General features: G+C 34.8%; 2 protein-coding genes across 6 annotated transcripts in view; one reads left to right on the top strand and one right to left on the bottom strand.

Moving 5' to 3' along the window:
- CCDC181 (coiled-coil domain containing 181) overlaps positions 1-19,321 on the top strand; it is an 83,725-nt gene that overhangs the window by 54,303 nt on the left and 10,101 nt on the right. For all 4 annotated transcript variants that reach the window (XM_077156904.1, XM_077156901.1, XM_077156903.1 and 1 more), the window contains exon 6: positions 409-570. In XM_077156904.1, the coding sequence (XP_077013019.1) occupies positions 409-568 (160 nt within the window). In that variant the 3' untranslated portion in view covers positions 569-570. The remainder of the gene's footprint in view (positions 1-408; positions 571-19,321) is intronic.
- The window catches only part of BLZF1 (basic leucine zipper nuclear factor 1), a 30,852-nt gene continuing 21,292 nt past the window's right edge, over positions 9,762-19,321 (bottom strand). The window contains exon 6 of one of the 2 annotated variants that reach the window (XM_077156906.1): positions 9,762-14,948. In XM_077156906.1, coding sequence (XP_077013021.1) covers positions 14,763-14,948 — 186 coding nt within the window. In that variant the 3' untranslated portion in view covers positions 9,762-14,762. The remainder of the gene's footprint in view (positions 14,949-19,321) is intronic. The other variant, XM_077156905.1, reaches the window with a different exon arrangement.

Genomic DNA, 19,321 nt, shown 5'->3' with positions numbered 1-19,321 from the left:
ATACTTAATGAAGTTATTTGGAATCTATCAAAAACATATTTGTTTAGAAAACCATGTTCTAAAAAAGGCTAGATCCTAACAGAAAAACAAAAATAAAAACAAAGAAACAAAAAGGCTAGATCCTATCACATATATACAATACTGTCTTTTTAACTAAAAAAACAATTGTCAGCGGTTTCATCATGTGACAAACTTATTTTCAAATATTTGATTCTAAATGTAGCTGTGCTGTTTTGTGTGTCTGGATTATAATCCTGAAAATTTTCAGTAAGTACTTTAGTAATTTGTGTAGCTACTCCAGCATTTCAGCGTAAAGAAATGTCAATTTCCTTTGAATATGGTAGTAACTTTGTAGTATGATCAGTACATTTAGATTGAGACCAAATCTGGTCATGCCTCTCTTTACAGATGGCTAAGAAGAAAACGGATAGAAAAACTAGCAGAGCAACAAGCTGCCAAAGAGAGAACTAGACAGCTCCGACTAGAAGCAAAGCGTTCTAAACAGTTACAGAGCCACCTATACATGTCAGAAGCCAAATCTTTTCGTTTTACTGATCATTACAATTAAAGGTATCTATTAAATATTTCATTTGACATCTGCTAGCCCTCAAAATTTTGGATATCATTTCTTATGGCCTGTGGGCTTTGGTCATATCTAAATTATGGAAATGGTATTAATCTTTAGGTAATGTTGACAGTGAATTTATCTTTTTTTTAAAATACTAGAACAAAATAAATGTCTTCTTTTACACTGTTGTAATGTGTCATGCCAACCCTTAGTCATATAGTACAACAAATTGAACTCTACATTCCTCTGCTTCTAAATTATTAACATTTCTACCTGTGAAGAATATAAGAAAGGGATATATTTCTACCCGTAGTTCCTATTATCATAAAAAAATTGTAAGAATATTTCATAAAGCAAAGGGGCTTAAACAGATTTTGTTCAAGGCCGTAAACTATGTCCTATTTATGCCAATTTTGAATTTGAATAGTTGTGGCAAGTTAAGAGATAGGGTAGATCTACTTCCACCAGTTGGTCCTTTAAAAAAAAGACTAAGTATGCATATTACTATTTTAGGCGTGTTACTAACTCAGTTAGCCTTTATTGAGAGCTTATAATGCACCTGATATTGATGTAAATGCTGTACATAAATAGTTTCATATAATCCTTATAACAACCTTAATATTCTCATTTACCAGATGAGGAAACTAATGTATAGAGGTGAGCAGTTTGTTCATAGACTCTGATCTGTGGGATTGCAAAATCTTTACTCTTAGCTATATTAAAGAGTTTACATACTTTGATAGACATTTGAAAGATTTAAGACTATACAAATACGATAAAAGCAGAAATCCAATGTTTGGAGGGCAGGACCCTGGATGTGTATAAGAAGCATGTAAGGGGTGCAGGTCAAAGGTAAATACACAAATGTGATGAAGAGTAGAGTTTCTATCTCAGTTCTCTTAAAGGTGCAGAAGAAAAGATTTCTAACAAATAAAGATTTCTACCTTAGTCACTTGATCTTAAATTAAAAAACACACATTACAATTTACCTTCTATAGTACTTTGAGTGTATACCAGGTAATTTAACATTTCATTACAACTGACCTTGTGTTGTTAACAGTTATTTCAGGTGTCTTTCTATATTTTTCCCTACTGATAGTAAGTCCCTTAAGGAAAAGAACCAATTTGACATTAAGAATTTATATTCCACATCACTTAATATAGTAGAGTATTTATTTTTACCTATAAATGGTTCCAGAAAGGATGCAAGGCTGCTGAACTGAGCTAGAGTAGGTGTAATACTCAAATGCTTGACTGATGAGTAAGAACATATATAAAACAATGTAAAGTCCTTCTCTGTATTTATCTAACATAAATGATGTTTTAGGTAATTTTCTAAGAAAATTAAATATTTTCATTTTAGGGATGGGGAAAACACATTAATTAGGGAAAAATTGGGAACTGGATAAAGTAAGCTGTTAGGATTGACATAATGTAATATTTCTAAATGATAAAAATATTGAAATGACAGAATTAAAAATCCTGCTTTTGTGGCCCATATCTCCCCTCCTTCAATTTTTTAAAAAATTGAGGTGAAATTCGCTTAACATTAATTAACCATTTTAAAGTGTACACTTCTGTGGCATTTAGTACATACACAATGTTGCACAACCACCTCCTCTATCTAGTTCTAAAACATATCACCTCCCCCCAAAACTCCATAGATATTAAACAGTCACTCCCTATTCCTCCCTCCCCCTGGTCCCTGGTAACCATTAATCTGCTTTCTGTGTCTGGATTTACTTATTCTGGATATTTCATATAAACAGAATCGTACAATTTTTGTCTTTTTGTGTCTGGCTTCTTTCACTTAGCATAATGTTCCCAAGGTTCATCCATGTTGTAGCATATATCAGAACCTCATTTCTTTTTATGACCGAACAGTATTCCATTGCATGTATATACCACATTTTGTTTATCCATTCATCTGCTGATGGACATTTGAATTGTTTCCACCTTTTGGCTATTGAGAATAATGCTGCTATGAACACCAACGTACAAAAATCGAAGTGCCTATTTTCAATTCTTTGGAGTATATCCCTAGGAATAAACTGCTGGATCAAATGGTAATTATATGTTTAACTTTTGGAGAAACAGCCAAAATATTATCCACGATTATATGTTCTTTATTTCCACGAACCATGTACAAGGGCTCCAATCTCTCCACATCTTCATCAACACTTTTTATTTTCTGTGTTTACCTCATTTTAATTTGTAACTGCCATCCTAATGGATGTGAAGCGATGTGTTTTGGTTTTGATTTACGTTTCCCTAATGACTAATGATGTTAGCACCTTGTCATGTATTTGTTGGCCATGTGTGCATCTTCTTTGAAGGAATGTTTACTCAAGTCCTTTGCCCATTTTAAAAGTACTGTTGTTTGTCTTTATGTTGTTGAGTTATGAGTTCATTATATATTTTGGCTCCTAGACTTTTATCAGATATGCACATATTTCTCATTTTGTGGGTTGTTTTATACTTTTCTAAATAATGTCCTTTGATGCATGAAAGTTTTAAATTTTGATGATGAATTTCAATTTCTCTTTTATTGCTAGTCCTTTTGGTGTCATATCTAAGAATTCATTGCTAAATGCAAGATCATGAATAATTATCCCTATGTTTTCTTCTAGAATGTTAGCAGTTTTAGGTATTGTTTTAGAGTGTTGATCCATTTTGAGTTAATTTTTGTATTTGGTTGGAGGTAGGCTTTCAACCTCATTCTTTTGCATTTGGATATTCAGTTTTCTCAGCACCATTTGTTGAAGAGACTATGCTTTTCACATTGAATGTTGAAGAGACTATGCTTTTCACATTGAATGGTCTTGGCATCTTTGCTGAAAATCAACTGGCCATATATGTATGGGTTTATTTCTGACTTGCACTTCTTTTCCTTAGGTTACATGTTGATCCTTCTGCCAGAAACACACTGTTTATATCATGGGGACTTTGTAGTAAGTTTTGAAATCAGGTTGTAGGAATCCTCCAGCATTGTTCCTTTTCAATATTGTTATGGTTTGGGGTCCTTTGCAATTCCAGATGAATGTGAAGATTAGCTTTTCTATTTCTGCAAAAAAGGCTGCTGAAAGTCAGATACAGATTGCATTGAATTAGGCAGTATAAGATTGCTTTGGGTAGCATTGCTGTCTTAACAATATTGTGTTCCAACCCACAAACACAGGATGTCCTTCCATTTAGTTCTTTGATTTCTTTCAGCAATGTTTTATAGTTTTCCATTTATAGGTGATTGAATTTATTCCTAGGTATTTTATTATTTTAGATGTATTAAAGAGAGAGTTGTTTCTTAATTTTCTTTTTAGGTTGTTCATTTCTGGAATATAGAAACACAGTTGATATTTAAGAATTGATCTTGAATCCTGCAGCTTTGTTGAATCCATTTATAAGCTCTAGTAGTGTTTTCATTGATTCTTCGGAATTTTCTATATATAGGTGTGCTGGTTTGAAGCTGTTATGTACCCCAGAAAAGTCATGACATTTAATCCTGATTTAATATTGTAGGATGGAAACCTTTGATTAGATTGTTTCTATATCTTTACTTGTTATAGATTGTTCAGATTTTCTATTTTTTCTTAGTTTAGGTAATTTGTGTGTTTCCAGGTTTTGTTTTTTTTTTCTTTTTTTACATAGGCAGGCACCTGGAATCGGACCCGGGTCCTCTGGTATCGCAGGCAAGCATTCCTGCCTGCTGAGCCACCGTGGCCCGCCCTGTTTCCAGGTATTTGTTCATTATATCTAGACTTTCTAATTTACTTATAATAGTACATAATATTCTCATAATCCATTTTATTTCTATAAAATTAGTAATAATGCCCTTGCTTTAATTTTTGAGTTTAGTTATTTGCATCTTATCTCTTTTTTTTCAGTCTTGATCACTGTTGTTTCCTGACCCACTCAATTTTGGGTGTGATCTTTTGGTTAGATTACTTCCTTGGAGATAATACTTACCGAATTGTGGATGTGGCCATTTGATTAGATGGAGATGTGACTCTACCCATTCAGAATAGGTCTTGATTAGTTTACTAGAGTCCTTTAAAAGGGGAAACATTTTTGAGAAACCTCAGATGCAGACACTTGGAAAATGGTTACTTGAGAGCTGACAAAGAGATCATATGCTTAGAAATGGACGCTTGGGGATGCAGAGCCCAGCAGACATTGCCATATGCCTTCCAAGAAAACTTTTGTTGTTAGTGTTCTGTTTTATCAAGTAATGGTAGATTTTGTCAAAAGCCTTTTCTTTATTGAGATGATCATGTGTTTTAGTTTTTCCTTTATTCTATTAATGTAGTGTATTACAGTGATTGCTTTTCTTGTACTGGACCACACTTGCATTACTAGGATAAATCCCACTTGGTCTTGGAGTATAATTCTTTCAATGTGCTGTTGGACTCAGTTTGCTAGTACTTTCTTATGGATTTTTGCATCTATAGTCTTAAGAAATATTAGTTTGTAGTTTCTTTTTTATAATGTCTTTGTCTGTTTTTGGTATCAGGGTAATGCTGACCTCATAAAATGTGTCAGTGTTCCTTCCTTTTAAATCTTTTTTGAAAAGTCTGAAAAGGATTTGTGTTAATTCCTTAAATGTTTGGTATAATTCACCAGTACAGTAATCTGATCCTGGATTTTTGTTGTTTTAGAGAAACTTTTGATTACTGAATCAGTATCTTTACTTGTTATAGATTGTTCAGATTTTCTATTTCTTCTTAGTTTAGGTAATTTGTGTGTTTCCAGGTATTTGTTCATTATATCTAGACTTTCTAATTTATTTACAATAGCACATAATAGTCTCATAATCCATTTTATTTCTATAAAATTAGTAATAATGCCCCTACTATAATTTTTGAGTTTAGTTATTTGCATCTTATCTCTTTTTTTTTCAGTCTTGATCACTGTTTGCCAATTTTGTTGATTTTTTTAAAAGAACCAATTTTTGGTTTCTTTGATTTTATCTATTATTTTTCAATTTTCAATTTTATCTCTGCTCTAGTCTCTATTCTTTCCTTCCTTCTGTAAGCTTTGGGTTTAGTTTTCTTCCCTTCCCTTCCCCACCACCCTACCCCCCAGTTCCTTAAGAAGTAAAGTTAGGCTATAGATTTCAGATTTCTCTTTTTAAATGTGTTTGTAGGTATAAATTTCCTTCTGAGCACTGCTTTCACTGTATCCCATAAGCTTTGTATGACATATTTTTGTTTTCATTTGTCTCAAAGTTTTTAAAATTGCACTTGTGATATATATATTTTTGTCTATTTTGTTGAGTGTGTTTTTTAAAGTTGCTATTTATTTGTGAATTTTCAAGTTTCCTTCTGTTATTGATTTCTAACTTCATTCCCTTGAGGTCACAGAATATAGCTTGTATGATTTCAATCTTTTAAAAATTTACTAATACTTCTTTTGTGGCCTAATGTATGGACCACTTTGTAGAATGTTACATGTGCACTTGTATGGTATTTATCAAACGTTGGGTGTTCTATTTATTTTTGTTGGGTATTGTTGATTTATAATGTACAAACCCTCTATATCCTTATTGTGGGTATACGCCAACAAACGCATATTCTTAATCTTAATCCACACTCCTGTTTGTGTGGCTGCATGTGTAAATAGGAACTTTTGAAGACGTTAATTTTAATTAAGTAGTGGCCAACTGAATCAGGGTAGATCTTAGTCCATATTGCTGGTGGCCTCATAAAGAGAAGAAAGCTGAAGCCAGAAGTCAGAGAAGATAGTGAGAGAAGTAAGAAATTGGAAGTCAGTGGAAACCAGAAGACCAGACACAAAGAATGAGAGATTACCATGTGACAGGAGGCAAGCCAAGGATTGTGGGAATCCAGCATCACAATGCTGCAGACTTTGGGGAAAAAGCATTTTCTTGCCAGCATATTAATTTTGAATTTCTAGTCTCTGAAAACATGAGCCAATAAATTCCTGTTGTCGAGCCAGCTCATTGTGTGGTATTTACCACATCAGCCTGGCAAACTAAGATACTCTTGTCTAGATATTCTATTCATTATTTCTTTTTTTTTCTTTTTTAAATTAAAGAAGTTATAGAAATACAGAAAAATCATACAGCAAATACAGAATTCCCACATATGCCCCTTTACACGTAGAGTTTTTCTTTGTTAACAATTTGCATTAGTGTGGCACCTTTGTTACAATTGATTAACAATATTATTATAATTATATTATTAATTGTAGTCTATTAGTTTAAATTGGGGTTCACTGTGTTGGTTATTAAAAAATTTTTATTCTTCAACATATTCAATCTAAAATGTCTACTTTTTAACCACATTCAAATATAGAATTCAGTGGTGTTCATTAAATTCACAATATTATCCTACCTTCACCACCATCCATTTCCAAAATTTTCCATCACCCCAAATAGAAACTCTGAACAGATTAAGCATCAACTCCCCACTCCCTATGCCCATCCTGGTGTCTGGTAATCTGTATTCTAGATTCTGATTATATAAATTTGCATATTTAATTATTTCATATCAGTGAGAGCATACGATATTTATCCTGTTTTGCATCTGGCTTGTTTCACTCAACACAAAGTCTTCAAGCTTAATCTATGTTGTAGTATGTAAAGAATTTCATGCCTTTTATATATTCCATTGCTTGCATATAACACATTTTGCTTATCCATTCATGTGTTAATGGACCCTTAGGTTGTTTCCATTTTGGGAAGCTGCAAAGAACACTCCTATCAACATCAGTGTGGAAATATCAGATCAAAACCCTACTTTCAGTTCTTTTTGGTATATACCTAGAAATGGGATTGCTGGATATTTTAGTTTCCTGAGTTGTTTAAAGCATTGCCTCGAACAAAGGGAATTTATTAGCTTAGAGTTTTGAGGCCAAGAATATATCCAAATCAAGGCATTATCAAGGTGATGCTTTCTTCCCAAAGACCACCTGCCAGTGATCTTTTGCTCCTTTGTCTCATGACAAGGCATATGATGGTGCCTGGTGATTTTTCCCTTCTCTTCTGGGTTTCATTAATTTCAGCTTCTTGCTTCTGTGGCTTTCTATTTCCGTATTCACTATGTTTATAAAAGACTCCAGTAAGAGGATTAAGATCTATCCTGAATGAGGTGGGTCTGACTTTAACTGAAGTAGCCTCATCAAAAGGTCCTACTTACAATGAATGGGTTTACACTCACAGGAATGGATGAGCTTTAAGAAAATCTTTTTCTGGTATACGTACAGTTTCAAATCAACATACTAGATCATATAGTAATTCTAAATTGAGCTTTCTGAGGCACTATCAGCATGTCCTCCACAACAGCTGCTTCATTTTGGAGTTTGACCAAAAACAATTATGTTGAACTAATTTATTAGTTGTAGTAGCTTTGTTGTGGATTTTCAATGATTTCCTATATATTAGATCATGTTACCTGAAAATACAGAAAGTTTTACTTCTTCCTCTTCAATTTGGATACCTTTTATTTCTTTATCTAACTGCTCTAGCTAGAACTTCTAGCACAATGTGGAGTAACAGTGGTGACAATGGGCTTTGTTGGCTAGTTCAACAAAGTGGGAAAGCTTTCAGTCTTTCACCATTGAGTACGATTTTAGCTGTGGATTTTTCATATATGTCCTTTATCATGTTGAGGAAGTTTTCATTTATTCCTATCTATCGTTCAAAGTGTTTATATCAAGAAAGAATGTTAGATCTTGTCAATGCCTTTATTGTGTCACTCAAGATGATCATGCTTTTTCTCCTTTGAGTTGTTAACGTAGTTTATTACCACTTGATCATCGTGTATACTTGTTTTATGTACTGATTTGATTTGCAAGTATTTGTTGAGGATTTTTGCATCTACATTCATTAAAGAAATTGGTCTGTAATTTTCTGTTCTTGAGGAATCTTTTCTGGCTCTTGTGTAGAGTGATGTTGGTCTAGTAAAATGAGCTAGAAATTGTTCCTTTCCCTTTAATTTTTTTTGGAAGAGTTTGAACAGGATTGGTATTAATGCTTCTTAGAATGTTTGGTAAAATTCACAGTGAAGCCATCTGTTTGGGGCTTTTTGGGGGAGAGGTTTTTGATTACTGATCCCATCTTTCTCCTATAATTTGTCTGTTTGCTAAAACAAATACCATTCAATGAGTTGGCCTAATAACAGGAATTTATTGGCTCACAGTTTTGAAACTAGAAGGCTTGCTTCTTCCTGGAGTGGTTTCTTCAGGCTGGCCAGTAGTCATTATGGTTCATTGGCTTTTCTGTAATATGGTAATGCTCATGGTGGTGTCTTCCTTCTCTTTTGGGTTATATTGACCTCAAGCTTCTGGCTGTTTCCTGTGGCTTATCTTCCTGTATCTTATTTCCTGTGCTTATAAAGGACTCCAGAAATTTGGATTAAAGTCCAACCTGATTCAGTTGGGCCACAGCTTAACTGATGTAACATCTTCAAGAGATCTTATTTAGAATGGGTCCACAACCAGTAGAATGCAGAACAAGACCAATAACATGTACAAACTGGGGTACACTTCCATTTATTACAGATAACCTAGCTCTTTTATGGTTACCCTTTGCATCGGGTATTTTTTCCCATACTTTTACTTTTAACCTATTTGTGTCTTTGGATCTAAAGTCTCTTGTAAACAATCCATAGTTGCATCATGTTAGATATCCATTTTGCCAAACTTTGCATTTAAAGTAAATGCTGATAAGGACATGTGCCATTTTGCTATTTATATTCTTTATGTCATACTTTTTGTCCCTCATTTTCTCCATAATTACCTTTTTGTATTTAATTGACTTTTTGTAGTATACTGTTTGATTCCATTCTCAGTGTATATTCTTTAAACATATGCTTAATTGTTGCCCTGAGGAGGGATTACAATCAACATCCTAAATCTGTAACAGTCTAGTTTGAACTGATAGTAACATATCTTCTTCAATATATACAAAACTCTGCTCCTCTACACCACCACCTCTCCTTCATGTTGTTGTCACATATTACATCTTTATAGTTATTTTGGCCTATTAAAATAGTTATAATTATTGTTAAATGTATTTTTGAGTAAATCATTTAGGAAACGAGTTATAAACAAAACAAAATTATAATAATACTGGCTTTCATATTTACCTGTGCAGTAACCCTTACTGGACTCCCTTTAGTATTTTTTAAAACATTTTTTTATTGTGAAATATAACATATATACAAAAAAGCAATAAATGTTAAAGTACATTTTACCAAGTAGTTATAGAACAGATTTCAAAGTTTGGTATGGGTTACAGTTCCACAATTTCAGGTTTTTTCTTCTAGCTGCTGCAAGACACTGGAGACTGAAAGAATGATTCAGTAAACATTCTCATTTGTTAAGTCCTATCCTCTCTGTTATAACTCCTCCTTCTCCTTTGATTCTTCTTCCAATCTTTAGGGATATTTGGGTTATGCCTGTTCTAAGTTTTTAATGTTGAAAAGAGGTGTCAACAATATGGGATGGGGGATGGAACTAGTTGATGGAACTAGTTGACTTCTGCTCTGGGTTTCAGGATTTATCTGGCCTAGGAACCATCTGAAGGTTTTAGGTTTCTGGAAAGTAAATTTAATGTGTGAAATGTTTGCAGAGTCTTAGATAGAATCCTAGGTATTCTTTAGGGTTAACAGGAATGATGTTGGTTGGGGTTTGGCAAATCATGGCAATTAGCAATACCTAGCTGAAGCTCTTTTAGTATTTCTTGCAGGGTTTGTCTACAAGTGATAAACTCCCTCAGCTTATGTTTAAACTGCAAATGTCTTCATTTCTCCCTTATTTTTGAAAGATAGTGTTAAGCAGGTACAGAATTCTTGGTTGGCAGTTGTTCTAGTTTGTTAGCTGCCGGAATGCAATATACCAGAAAATGGAATGGCTTTTAAAAAGGGGTATTTAATAAGGTGCAAATTAACAGTTTTTAGGCCATGGAAATGTCCAATCTAAGGCATCCAGGGAAAGATACCTTGGTTCAAGAAGACCCATGAAGTTCAAGGTTTCTCTCTCAAGTGAGAAGGCACATTACAAACATGGTTCAGGGTTTCTCTCATCTGGAAAGGCACGTGGTAAACACAGTGTTATTTGCTTAGCTTTCTCTCCTGGCTTTTGTTTCATGAAGCTCCCTGGGAGGCATTTTCCTTCTTCATCTCCAAAAATCACTGGCTGGTGGACTCTACTTCGTGGTGCTGTGGTGTTCTCTGTTCTCTCAGATTCTTAAGCTTTTTCCAAAATGTTTCCTCTTTTATAGGATTCCAATAAACTAATCAAGATCCACCTAGAGTGGATGGAGACACATCTCCACTTAATCCAGTTTAACAACCACTCTTTATTGTGTCACATCTCCAGGGAGATGATCTAATTAAAGTTTCAGACATACTACTGATTAGGGATTAGAAGAAATGGCTGCCTTTATAAAGTGGGATTAGGATTAAAAAACATGGTTTTTCTAGGGTACATATATCCTTTCAAACTGGCTGTGATGGTTTGAATCTATGGTGGAGTTGCTTACTGGAATTCTTTAATAGAGGAAACATTTCAGAGAGAGTCCTTTTGGTAGAGCCACGAGAAAGCCAGCAAACGCCACCATCCTCGCCATGTGCCCTTCCAGCTGAGAGGGTTGAATGTCACCGGCCTTGAACCAAGGTAGCTTTCTCTGGATGCCTTAAATTGGACATTTCTATAGACTTGCTTTAATTGGGACATTTTCTCGGCCTTAAAACTGTCAACAAGCAATTTACTTAATTCCCCTTTTTAGAAGCCATTCTGTTTCTGGTATATTGCATTCCTGCACTAGCAAATTAGAACACCAGCACAGCAGTTTTTTCCTTTAAGCAAATATGACTTAAAACATGTCATCCCTTCTGGATTCCATGTTTTTTGCTAAGAAATCAGCCATCAATCTTATAAGGGATTCCTTGTATGTTAGGAGTCCCTTCTCTGTTGCTGCTTTCAAGATCCTTTTATTGTCTTTGGCCTTTGCCTATTTGATTATAGTGTTTCTTGCTGTGGATCTCTGAGCTTATCCTACCGGAAGTTCATTGAGCCTAGGTACTCAGATCTTTGATGTGTAGATTGCTGTATGGGAACTTTTCATCAAATATCTTCCTCACTTTTTCTCTATCCTCTTTGGGGCTGCCATTATGTGCATACTGGTTCTCTTCATGTTGTCCCACAGGTCTCTTAGGCTCTGTTGATTTTTCCTCATTCTTTTTACTTTCTGCTCCTCAGACTGGATGATTCCAATTGACCTACCTTCAAGTCTGCTGATTCTTCTGCCTGTTCAAATTATCTACTGAAAATCCTTAGTGAATAACTCATTTTGGTTATTGTACTTTTCACTTTCAGAATTTGGTTCTTTTAAAATAATTTCTCTTTATATTGTCTATTTGTTGAGTCATCAGTCCTGGTTTCCTTATTTTTATTCTTGCTTTCCTTTAGTTCTTTGAGCATAGACAGTTGATTTAAAGTCTTCCTCTAGTAAATCTAGATCGGACATTTATTTCTTGTTGAGAAATGAACATTTTAAATATTGTAATTTGGTAACTCTGGAAATCACATTGTTCCCCCATTGAAGTTTCTTTACATTGTATCCAGCTGGTATTTTGAGAGAGAGTTTTTGAGAGATAGTGAGAGAGAGAGACAGAGACAGAGACAGAGAGACAGAGAGACAGAGAGAGTGTCTCATTTTTTGTTTTTGTGTTGGGACATTTCTTCATCTCTTATCCAGATGGTTTATAATAATCCTGTATTAGTCTCTACTTCTTAGTTTTTTTTCTTGAAAGCTTAGGATCTTTTTTCTTTTTTTTCCATGAGCATGTACTTTGCCTTGGGCATGTAGGCATGGCTTTCTAAATCCCCCAATATACACTGGTGCTTTTGAATGTCAAAATATTTCAAAGAAACTCTTTGGCATTATTGTTTGCCTCAGCTGTAAGTTTTTGACCGAGGCAGCAGTTGTTCACTTGCCTTAGAATGTTTTTGAGAAATGACTTCTACTTTTTTTTTGCCCTGCCTGAGTTCTCAGTTAGGCATAAGAGACATGTGCCTTGCATAATTCTATCAAGTGGGACCAAGATAGGTTCAAACAGACAAAGACCTTTTCAAGAAAAAGGTCTGCTGTGCTCCCTCTGGAAATAAGAACCAGAAAGAGAACACCGGCTGTTGTGTTCAGTACTACTGCTTAGCTGGGTAGGGGGCTGTGTGGCAAGGGCAAGTAGAGATACAGCAAAACTTTCTACTGTCTCTAAGTTGCCTTTCCTTGATTCAGTGTTCAGTGGGTTGCTGTTATCCTTTGACTATTTTCCAGTTCTGACAAAGTTCATTCTGACAGTTTCTGCTTGATTTTTTTTTAGTATTTCTGTGAACGGACTGTCCCTTGGAGCTATCCACTCTCCCATTTTACATGATAGGCATATTTCTTTTGATTGATTAAAATTTGCATCTAGAAATAATTTTATAGTGGGGGCTAATGCATTACAAAAAAGATTTTTGACTGTAATTATCAAATACTGTGTCTATCAAAGAATCATTCTTAAAATATTTTAGCTTTATACTTGATTTTGTATTTTCAAAGATCATTCTCAAGATATTACATTCAGTATAGTAATAATAGTAGCCAACATTTATTGAAAATTTGTGTGCCAAGACTGTGCTAAGCATTTTATATCCATGATCTCATTTAAATTAAAATATGTATAAATTGCTTATCAAATTTAAAGGTACAAAGCAAAACAGATGCCATAGGTAAAAACTTGATTTTATAATACCAAAAAATGACTATCTTTTTCCATGAGTGTGCTTGTGTCATTTTTACTATAATGTATTGTTTTAATAGCCCTATTTGCAAAAGACATATAACATAAGCAAATATAATCATTGGGAAACTAAGCGTAACTAAAGGAAAGGGCTGAAGGAGCAATTGTAAATAATATAAATTAGATGAATACTGAAACTAAAGTACATTATTTTTTGGGGGGCGAGTGGATATTCATCATAAAGCTGGAGAAATTTATTGCCACGTATTACCTATAAATATATTGCAGATAATTCAGCCAAAAAACAATTAAATTGACAATAAAACATTTGTCTGGGCTTGTCTTTTGAAGATTTGTCTACTGATACGTATTTCTGCAATAAATTAGTGATTTGGTAAAATTATTTGGGGGATGTTTTTAAAAGCATATACACTGGTATTTTATGATGGTTTATCCTAAATAAACAATATTACATATTATGTAATATAAATTTATGGATTGCATTTTTTTCTTTGAAATTGTACATTTTCTAGAAAGATCCTACCTTTTCACCATATATTTTAAAAATCGAGTTGGGTATTTCTATTGTGTTTTACATTTGGTAAAATTAGCTGAATAGTTAGAATCTGCTTCATCAACTTATGTCAGGTTGCGTCCATTTAGAGTTGGAATTCCCTGTACAAAATTAACATGAGAACATGTTTTGCTGAAGCACTTGCTAATTTGTTCATAAAATACGTATTTTTTTCCTAATAGAATTTATTTTTAAAAGATTAGTCTCTTTTCCCCTAGGATAACCCTAAGCCCCTTTTGTAGCCCCAGTAAAATCATAAAAAAGGGAGAGGTAATACCCCCACCCCCAAAATTATTACTTTAGAGTAGGAGTCAAGTAAATTATTATTAGTAGGAGTAATTAATAATTTAAAGTAAATTATTACTTTGGAGTTTTCTGTAAAGGGCCTGATAGTAAATATTTTAGGCTTTGCAGCCATACAAATTGTTATAACTGGTCAACTCTGCTATTGTAGCACACATGCAGTCATAGATAATATTAAATGAATGGGTGTGGCCAGATTTGATCCAAGGCCATAGTTTGCTGATCCCTTCTTAGAGCACCAAGATTAAATCTGTTCATATAAAATATCCAGTAAGATAAATACTAATTTAGTCTGAGGTACAGAATCTTTAGGTTTTAGAGTCCTTTAGGAAAAGCATAGTGTATTGCCTATGTATTCTCTAGTCTAAATATATTTACAAAATTTTGTACTCTTCTTACCCTGAGATATTTTTTAAGAAAGGGTAATCTGTAGTCCAGTACATGAAACATCTTTGGGCATATGTGTTATTTAAATAGAAAGTGGTATTACTTTCCAGCACTTATAAGGACCCCAATTCCAAAATAATAATGACTCTTAGGTTATAAGTGAGTGCCTCTAACACACTGAATGTTAAAGGACAATAAGTTCTCCCTGGCAGTGATTGCAGCAATTGAAAGTTATATTTTCATATCTAGTATAGGGATGAAATCGTCCAATATTTTTCTTTGTAGCAAGGAAGGTGGTTGGTGAAGACTCAGAAAATGGATTATCAGTTGAGCTTTCTGTACAGGTAACTGGATCCAAAATGCGTAGAATCTAAGGAAAACAAGAGATAATGTCAACTGTATGTTTTAACATTACAGCACGCAAAACCCTGTGGTTTCATTGGTATATGACTACCTATAAAGTTCCATTTCATTAATATGCAACTATTATAAATAATAACATGTAAATAATGAATTTAATTGATGAAATGTTTTCCCTTTTCTCAAAAAGCTCTAAATTTAACAATGATGTCTATATCATTACTTGGGTTATCTATTTTTTTTGAATGATAAAATTAATGCTCTTATGTATACTGATGGAAAAGTATGAAAACACAGAATAAACGTTATATCAATTCTCCCTTACATGATACAAATTTTTACCCTTAACCATAAAATACCATTGCTTCCTTCAATCTTTCATTCATCTGCTTGCAATCAGGATTCTGCCTTCATTCTTCTAATGAAATGGCTATTTCAAATTCTTTGATCACTTTTTATTTGTAAAATTAGTGGGGTTTCATTTCCATTTTTCTAATTTATCTGAAATATTTTATGCTAACAACATGCCCTTCTTTCTTGGCTTCTGTTCTAGTTTCTCTCTCAAGTGAGAAGGCACATGGCAAACACAGTCAGGGCTTCTCTCTCAGCTGGAAGGGCACATGGCAAACACGGCATCATCTGCTAGCTTTCTCTCCTGGCTTCTGGTTTCATGAAGCTCCCCGGGAGGTGTCTTCCTTCTTCATCTCCAAAGGTCGCTGGCTGGTGGACTCTCTGCTTTGTAGTGTTGCTCTCTCTGAATCTCTCTGAATCTCCAAAATGCTTCCTCTTTTATAGGACTTCAGAAACTAATCAAAACCCACTCAAATGGGTGGAGACATGTTATCCCGTAATCCAGTTTAATGACCATTCTTAACTAAATCACATCAACCAGGGAGATGATCTCATTACAGTTTCAAATATACAATATTGAATAGAGATTATTCTACCTTTAAGAAATGAGATTTATATTAAAACATGGCTTTTCTTAGGGGGCATATACCCTTTCAAACCAGCACAGCTTCCATGACGCCATGCTCTCCAATTTTTCCTATTCTGTCTCTTTTAAGAGACCTCAAACTGGAGGAAATCTTGGGTTGAAAAAAATGCTCAAGTTAAGAACAAGGATAATGTGTTTGGCTGATAGCTCCTATCTCTTGTGTTCTTATTCTTGGAACCATCATTAAATGATGAGGATGGGTTATGGTACAAGTGAGGTAGGCTCTGCAATTATAAAGAAAACTATGAAATGCAGCAGGGAAAGAGCTTTCTCTCTTTTTTATACAAAGTTTACTCAAATTAACTTTCAGGGAAAACTGGACATGCCTGTTTTTGATTAGATAGATGATTTCCATGGAGGTATGTCTCCACCCATTGAAGGTGGAGTTATTTACTGGAATCCTTTAATAGAGGAAACATTTTGGAGAGAGTCCCTTTTAGTAGAGCTATGAGAAAGCCGGCAGACGCCACCATGTTTGTCATGTGCCCTTCCAGCTGAGAGAGAGAGAGACATTGTATGTCATCAGCCTTCTAGAACCAAAGTATCTTCCTCTGGATGCCTTAAATTGGACATTTCTATAGACTTGCTTTAATTGGGACATTTTCTCAGCCTTAGAACTGTAAACTAGCAAAAAGGGGAATTATTAAATTCCCCTTTTTAAAAGCCATTCTGTTTCTGGTATATTGCATTCCGGCAGCTAGCAAACTAGAACAGGCTTTAAGGTTCAAGAGATCCTAAAGAAGTAGGGCTGTCAGTTTTGCTAACTGAGAGAATGTGGTGGATAAAAGACTGGGAAAAGTCAGTGATGATTCCCATGCTTCTGGTTTCATTCATTCAACAAAACTGAACACTCACTGGGGTATAAATGGGTAAACAAAAAAGGCCTGGTTCTTGACCATGAAGATTATATTTCAGTATAGGAGATAAACATTAAAGGAATAATTACACAAATAACAAATGAGCTACAATTTTAAATTTTGTTCTAAAGGATAAATACAGAGCACTATAAAAGTGTGTAACAGAGGAATCTAATAGGGTAGATGGTATAGGAAGTGTATGAGGATTAGGAAAGGTTTCCCTGTGGGGTGTTATTTAAATTGAGCCTGGAAAAATAAATAGGAATTAGCTAGAGTGAAGTTGGATAGAAAGTGGGAAGGAAGATGTGATAGTATGAAGCTGTGTGTATTCCAGAAAACATCATGTTCTTAAAGTAATACACTCCTGTGGGTGCAGACCCATTGTAAGTAGGATCTATAGCTGAGCAGGATCTTAAGTTGAGATGTAATCCACTTCATTCAGGGTGGGTCTTAATCTTTTTACTGGAGTTCTTTAAAAGAGATGAAATTCAGAGAAGTACACAGAGAAGCTGACAGGAAAAAAGCCAGAGATGCTAAGAGAGACAGAAGATAAGGTCAGAAAGAAAGCCAAAGGTGGAGCAGACAGAAACTGAAAGCAAGGAAACCTGGGAAAGAAGGACCAGCAAATACTATCATGTGCCTTCCCAAGTGACAGAGTAGTCCCAGATCACCAACAGCCCCCTCTTCAGGAAGAAGGTACTGTCCTGTTGATGCTCTGATTTGGCCATTTTTTATGGCCTCAGAATAGTTAACTTGTAAGTTAACAAGTGTCCATTGTAAAAGCCAAACCATTTCTGGTATATTTCATTTTGTTAGCTTTAGTATACTAAAACAGAAGGGCTCCAGGTAGGGGGAATGGTATGTTAAAAGACCCTGAGGTTAACAGGATCTTGGTGCTTTAGGAAACTAAGTCCATCCTGTATGTCTGAAGAGCTTGGAGAGTGAGAAAGAGAGTAACAATAAAGCAGTGGTCTTTTAGATCATGTTAAGGATGCTGGATTCTATTCTAGAAGCAAGGAGATGTATTCGAAGAGTTTTAAGCAGACAAATGATAAGAGTTACATGAAAAAATCACTATGGTTTTAGTAAAGAGAATAGATTGGAGGGAGCAAGAAAAGATGCAGGGAGATCCATTAAGAAACAATCAGGGTGGGCCACGGTGGCTCAGCAGGTAAGAGTGCTTGCCTGCCATGCCCGAGGACCCAGGTTCGATTCCTGGTGCCTGCCCATGTATAAAAAAAAAAAAAGAAACAATCAGTAATCCGGCAAGAGAGGTTGGAAAATAAGATTAAAGTGGATGGATACAGAAAGCAATAGACTTATGGGTTATTTAGGAATATAACAAGATTTGGTATTTGAAGGCTGAAGGGGAGAAGGAAGACTCCTACATTTCCAGTAAGAATAGGAGAATGGAGGATGGTGCCATTTACCAAGATGGAGAATAATGGAGAAGGAGGAGATTTAGGAGAGAAATTAAATTATGTTGTAGACATGCTGAATTTGAGATACTTCTAAATCATCCAAATGAAGGTGTTATGCAGGCTGTAGAGACACATATCTGAAACTCACAATGGATCTGAGCTGAAAAATAAATTTCAGAACCATGTAGAGACAGAATCTTATATAGATTCATAAGATTTTGTATTAGTTTGTAAGCTGCTGAATGTAATATACCAGAAATGGAGCAGCTTTTAAAAAGGGAATTTATTAAGTTGCAAATGTACAGTTCTAAGGCTGTGAAAAGGTCCAAAGTAAGGCATCCAGGGAAAGATAACTTGATTCAAGAAAGGCTGATGGGTCCAGAACACCTCTGTCAGTTGGAAAGGCACATGGCGACATCTGCTAGCTTTCTTTTCTCATTTCGTAAGGCTTCCCCGATGGCATTTTCCTTCTGCTCTAAAGGTCTCTAGCTGTGTGAACTGTTGGTTTTGTTGGCTCCTTCCAAAATGTTCCCTCTTAAAGGGTTCCAGTAAGCAACTCCACCTTGAATGGATAGAGACACATCTCTATGGAAACCATCTAATCAAAAGTTACCACCCACAATTGGGTGGGTCACATCTCCATGGACACAATAAAAAAGATCCTTCACCCAGGAATATTGAATGAGGATTAAAGGACATGGCTTATCTGGAGTACACAACAGTTTCAAACTGGCACAATTCATAGGATCATATATAGATAGAATTACAGGCATGACCATACTGTGAGTTTATATTGGAAGAAGGAGATCCAGACCAAACCCTGAGGATACTAAACATTATATAGTGAAAAAGAATGATCAAAGAAAAGGGAAAAGTCAGTGGGTGTACAGGATAACATAAGTGAAGAGAAGACAGTGTTTCAAGAAGAGGGGAGTGGTTAGCTACATTGAATGCTACTGGCATTCAGTAACATAATTTCCCAACAAAGAGAACAGAAAAGGAGAAATAAGTTTTTGAATAAAGATAAGTTCAGTTTTAGATACTGATTCATTCAATAAATGGCTCAGCAACTACTATGTGCAAAGAATTATGTCATACATTGTGGAAA

The sequence above is a fragment of the Tamandua tetradactyla genome, chromosome 4 (genome assembly GCF_023851605.1).
Source record: "Tamandua tetradactyla isolate mTamTet1 chromosome 4, mTamTet1.pri, whole genome shotgun sequence".
Lineage (NCBI taxonomy): Eukaryota > Metazoa > Chordata > Mammalia > Pilosa > Myrmecophagidae > Tamandua > Tamandua tetradactyla.
This window is presented reverse-complemented; position numbering and strand designations above follow the sequence as displayed.